This window comes from Neomonachus schauinslandi, chromosome 13 (genome assembly GCF_002201575.2).
Source record: "Neomonachus schauinslandi chromosome 13, ASM220157v2, whole genome shotgun sequence".
Classification (NCBI taxonomy): domain Eukaryota; kingdom Metazoa; phylum Chordata; class Mammalia; order Carnivora; family Phocidae; genus Neomonachus; species Neomonachus schauinslandi.
The window spans coordinates 56235714-56241088 of record NC_058415.1 but is presented as its reverse complement, the minus strand read 5'-3'; the positions used below and the strand labels follow the sequence as shown (position 1 = coordinate 56241088).

The window sequence follows — 5375 nt, the reverse complement described above, 5'->3', positions numbered from 1 at the left end:
ATGGGGGGGAAGCACGTGCAACCTCAGCCAGACTGCACTTCCCATAGCGTCCAGCAGAGGGGGTGCTGGCTCTACGGCAGCCTCAGCTGCGGCAAAATCCCAGGCGGTGGTGGTGGGGTTGGGGTGGGGGGGTTCTGTAGGGTCCTGGTCTCCTGACTGTGTTCTCCTTCTCAGACCTCCAACACAGGTGAGGAGGCCCTGGCAGCAGCCGTGCGTTGCTATGATGACCTCAGCCGCCTGCTGTGGGGGCTGGAAGGTCTCCCGCTGACTGTGTCTGCCGTGCAGGGAGCTCACCCAGTGCTGCGCTACACTGAGGTGAGGTGCAAGGGGACAGGGAGCCCTTTCTGCTTGGTGACCCCTCGCCTCCTCCCCGCCCACCCAGTATTCCCCCTTCCAATTCCTGTGTTCACTCTCTCCCAGTCCGAGGCCCCTTCCTCAGCCCTGCTTCTTCCATAGGTGTTCCCACCTACCCCAGTCCGGCCAGCCTACTCCTTCTACGAGCAGTTTCGAGAGCGGGCCTCGCTGTTACCCCGGCCCGACAAGCCCTGTCCAGCTTACGTGGAGCCCATGACCGGTGAGGAGCCTCTTTCTTGAGAGGGATGAGAGGAACCTTTCCCACTCCAGCCCACAGTCTTGAGACCTCTTACTTTTCTTCCTAGTGGTATGTCACCTGGAGGGCAGTGGTCAGTGGCCACAGGACGCTGAGGCCATACGGCGGGTCCGAGCTGCCTTTCAGCTGCGCCTGGCGGAGCTGCTAACACAACAGCATGGGCTGCAGTGTCGAGCCACGGCCACGCACACGGACGTCCTCAAGGTTAGGCTGGGGCAGGGTCGGGATTCCCCAGGGAGGGAGGAGCTGGGGTGTGAGCGTGCTCCAGGCTGACCCGTATCTCTCACCTCACACCCTCTTTCAACAGGATGGGTTCGTGTTCCGGGTTCGTGTGGCCTGTCAGCGGGAGCCCCAGATCCTGAGGGAAATGCGGAGCCCTGAGGGGATGATCTCCTTGAGGGACACACCTGCCTCCCTCCGCCTGGAGAGGGACACGAGGCACTTGCCCCTGCTCACCAGCGCCTTGCACGGGTATGATCACCTGTCCCTCTGGGAGGCCACATGGTGTAATGGGGATATGAGTTATGGAGTCAGACAAATTCTAGAACCCTCACCCGGCCGCTTCACTGGCTATGTCCTTCTGGGCAGGACCTTATTTCTCATCTCTAAAATGGGAATTTTATAGGACCAACCTGTTGGCGTTAGTCAGGGATACGTGAGATCCTGTATAGAATGTGTTAGCACAGAGGGTAACTTTGGGTAAAGGCTGGGTCGATGGTGGTGGTGGAGCTGAAATACTGTTCTTGGGCCCTCAGGGCCTGAGGCTCATTGCCACTACGCCCTTCCCCCTCCACAGGCTCCAGCAGCAGCACCCGGCCTTCTCAGGTGTGGCACGGCTGGCCAAGCGGTGGGTGCGCGCCCAGCTTCTGGGTGAGGGGTTCACTGATGAGAGCCTGGACCTGCTGGTTGCTGCTCTTTTCCTGCACCCTGAGCCCTTCACCCCTCCCAGGTGATTCCCTCCATCTTTTCCCTAGCCAGAAAGTTCCCCTTGGGGCCAGTTTTCATCCCTTAGGCTATACCTTCAGTCCAAATGGGAGAGGGTAGCTGAAACAGGTGATGGAAGGGGTTCTGAGACAATCCCTGCCGAGGGGTCTAGGGTGTCTAGACCATGGGGTAAGCCCTGGAATGTGTGGTTGGGCCCAGACTCTTTGCTCACTCTTTCTTCTCAGCTCCCCACAGGTGGGCTTCCTTCGGTTCCTTTTTTTGGTGTCAACCTTTGATTGGAAGAACAACCCCCTTATTGTCAACCTCAACAATGAGCTCACTGGTAAGTGGTAGGACTGGGGTCCGACTCCCGCAGGACCGACGGTTTGTGGAGTGCAGAGTGGGGCACATGGGGTTTTCCCTGTCAGCCTGCAAGGTGTTTGTGTGTGTGCGCCGTCCTCCTCACAGATATTTGTGCCTGACCCTGCCGGCCTTGGGGTGGGGAATTACGAGGAGGAGGAGGCCCAGTTGAAGGCTTTAGCGAGTTCTGAGGCTGTAGAGCTATGGTTTGCTCACATGACGATCAGAAACAGGATGGACTAGGGGTGGTAAGCAGGCTACCTGGTGGGGGCTGTGAAGGGGAGAGGAGAGTAGAAGGGGGACCCTGAACACCAGGTGAGAAGTCTTGTGGGGAGCAGGGAAGGGCCCAGATTAGATTAGATGCCCAGACCTCTTAGGGAGTGGGGGGATGATTTCCAGTTGTAACATGAGGAGCTCCTGGTCCCAGCAGAGAGGAGGGTGTCAGCTTCCTAATTCCCCAGGTGTGTGGGAGCATAGGGTGGGAGGGGGTCAGGGGCAGGCCTCAGCTTGTGCAAGCCCGGAAACTAGACTGGGGTGCCAGGCAGTGGAAAATTCTGCCTCTGGCCTGAGCTTAGGAGTTTAGTGCCCCACCCAGTGGAGGCAAACATGGTATCCTTTTCATTGCCTTTGTCTCTTGGGGGAGGGCCGTCGGAAAAATCCCTGTGATGGGCCACCAGAAGACCTGGGGCAGTAGAGCATGTCCGGGGAAAGGAGCAGGCTGACCCAGGACCCCCTCTTGTTCACAGTGGAGGAGCAGGGGGAGATCCGCAGTGGCTTCCTGGCGACTCGGACACAACTCCCGATCATGGTCATCGTTACCCCACAGGATCGTAAAAACTCTGTATGGACACAGGATGGACCCTCGCCCCAGGTGCAATCCCATCCCTACCTCCAAATTTGTGTTTTTATTCCCCCAAGGAAAAAGTAGGCCCAGCCTGGCCTAAGAGAGACCCATGGTTAGGTCTGATCTATTTGATGTATGTGTACCCCCCAGGTCCTACAGCAGCTTGTGGTCCTGGCAGCTGAGGCCTTGCCTGTCCTAGAGAAGCAGCTGATGGATCCCCGGGGCCCTGGGGACATCAGGGTAAGCCCCTGACCAAGAGTGGCTCTGGGGTTCTGGGGATTCTGCCTTTGAACACTGGAAGTCTGGAGCTGTAGGGGCTGTCACAGGACGCTCTGTCCCCTGGTTTGGTGAGACTGAATCCAGAGAGGGCATTGGAGCTGCCCACGGTGCCTGACAGTGGGGGAGCCTGCAGGAGAACCAGGGCCCTGGCTCTCTCCAGCCCTCACGCTCCTAGCCTGTGTTCCTCCTGATAGCGTGAAGCCGACCCCAGCTGGGGCTTGGTGTTCCCACTTTCAGATGAGCATTTGGGCCCGTAAGTGGGGCCGGGGGTGGGGGAGGTCAGACAAAAGGGAAGGAGGAAAGCGAGGTGGGCATGTAGAAGGCTTTGTGGTCCAGTTCCCAACTCCCAGTGGGCTCTGCTGACCCCTCCCTACCCTTCCTCAGACAGTGTTCCGGCCGCCCTTGGATATGTATGATGTGCTGATCCGCCTGTCTCCCCGCCACATCCCCCGGCACCGCCAAGCCGTGGACTCCCCAGCTGCCTCCTTCTGCCGTGGCCTGCTCAGCGAGCCGGGGCCCTCTTCCCTGATGCCTGTGCTGGGCTATGACCCTCCTCAGCTCTATCTGGCACAGCTCAGGGTAGGCCCTAAAGGGCTGACTACACCTGGGGAGGGGACTTCCAGGTGAACCTGGGGCCATGGAGGTGACTCTCAGGTGTCCCCCTGTGGTCTTATCTGTGTCCTGCCCTTTCCTAGGAGGCCTTTGGGGACCTGGCCCTTTTCTTCTATGACCAGCATGGTGGAGAGGTGATCGGTGTTCTCTGGAAGCCCAGCAGCTTCCAGCCCCAGCCCTTCAAGGTGTGCTGGCTGGTGATAACCGTGTGTTCAAATGTGTACGTGCGGTTCCATGTGGGCATGCCTGTCTGTATGGGGCGTGCTCTGTGAGTGACCGTGGGTCAGGTGTGAAGCATGTGTCCCGCGGGTCTGTCTCCTCTGCTGCCGCTCCCCTCCGCCCCCTGCGTGTTGTCTCTGGTGTGCCTTTGTGATGCCTCGGCCCACGTTTCTCTGCTTCCCCTAGGCCTCCAACACAAAGGGGCGCATGGTGATGTTGCAAGGTGGGGAGCTGGTGATGGTGCCCAATGTGGAAGCGATCCTGGAGGACTTGGCCGTCCTGGGTGAGGGCCTGGTACAGGCCGTGGTGGCCCGAAGTGAGAGGTGGACCGTGTGATCTCCAGCCCTAGGAGCAGGCTGTAGGTGACAGCAGGACTTTAGGCCTCTGGAGTAAGATGTCAATGGCATGACCTCCACCCTTGCTACGTACAGATCCTTCGTGGAGTACCTGCTGGCCTGAACACACTGAAATGTTCCCCCAAAGAAGCCCTGCCCCAGTTTTCTGTCTGACACCTCAGCATTGGGGCGGGGGCCTGGTATCCTACAGAGTCCCCTGGGCCTGTCTGAACTTCCAGAAGAGGAGGGTGAGCCAGCTCAGAGAGGGAACTAAATGAACCCAGGAGATCCATCCACCTGACAGCCCTGGCCAGGGCTTCTTTTGGTCTTCCTAGGATGTTTCCAAAGCTTGGAGAGGAGGACATGTACCCAGGGCTGAGGCTCTGTCTCCTTTCCATTGCCAGGATATGTGCCTAGACCTTGGTATGCCCTTCAGTGCAGGGTCAGGCCTTTAAAAAGGGCCCAGAGAAGGTGAGGTACTTGCTGAGGGTCCCAGAATTCCAGCCTTGAGCAGGGTACTGTTGCTTTCCAGGGTGGGACATGGAAAAGCACAGAGGACGGAAGGGGCTGGCTGGGTGAAGGGGCGAGGGGGAGAGCAGCTGCTCTAGCCCAGGAGAGCTGCAGAGAGCACTGAGTGCTGCCCTGGCCGCTCAGTGTCTCAGTCCCGCCGGCTCCGTGCCCCTGCCCGTTCGTGTCCCAAACTGCCCCCCTGCGTCCCTGCAGCAGGTGTGCGGAGGGGAGCAGACCCCAGGCCCGCTCCCCAGGAGCTCTCTGTGCCAGGGCAGGGTGGGAGGATGCCACCTTCTTTTAGCCTGGTCCACACCCCACTTCGGCAGCCTCTCCCGCCCCTGTCTCCCCTAATCCTGATGTTTTTCCAGACTTGGCTCAAACAGTGCCTCCTCCTCCAACCCTTCTCCTGCCCCCAGCCTCAGGTGCTCTTTCTCGCTGAAACATCGAGCAATTATTGTCTGTTGAGTTTACTTCATAGTCGCATACAGTGGCGTGAACCCTTCTGTTGTCCGAAACTTGGATTTAAAATTAAATCACTTAATTTCCCCATGTTTTTGGCTTTTCTCCCTTTTCCTCCTGGTGTTAAACAAGTCTCCTACACGTAAGGTCTTTGGGGACAGGTGACATGTTTGAACATAGATTTCTTGGCGCCTTCGTGGCACCAAAGACAGTGCTGTCCTCA

General features: G+C 58.5%; 1 protein-coding gene across 1 annotated transcript in view; it reads left to right on the top strand.

Annotated features, from left to right (window-relative positions):
* NOL6 (nucleolar protein 6) overlaps window positions 1-5236 on the top strand; it is a 13948-nt gene extending 8712 nt beyond the window's left edge. Inside the window, exons 17-27 of the mRNA XM_044920340.1 lie at window positions 175-315; window positions 457-574; window positions 660-814; window positions 918-1081; window positions 1407-1559; window positions 1780-1877; window positions 2641-2765; window positions 2889-2978; window positions 3402-3596; window positions 3713-3814; window positions 4035-5236. Of these exons, the coding sequence (XP_044776275.1) occupies window positions 175-315; window positions 457-574; window positions 660-814; window positions 918-1081; window positions 1407-1559; window positions 1780-1877; window positions 2641-2765; window positions 2889-2978; window positions 3402-3596; window positions 3713-3814; window positions 4035-4184 (1491 nt within the window). The 3' untranslated portion in view covers window positions 4185-5236. The remainder of the gene's footprint in view (window positions 1-174; window positions 316-456; window positions 575-659; window positions 815-917; window positions 1082-1406; window positions 1560-1779; window positions 1878-2640; window positions 2766-2888; window positions 2979-3401; window positions 3597-3712; window positions 3815-4034) is intronic.
* The last annotated feature ends 139 nt before the right edge of the window (window positions 5237-5375 follow it).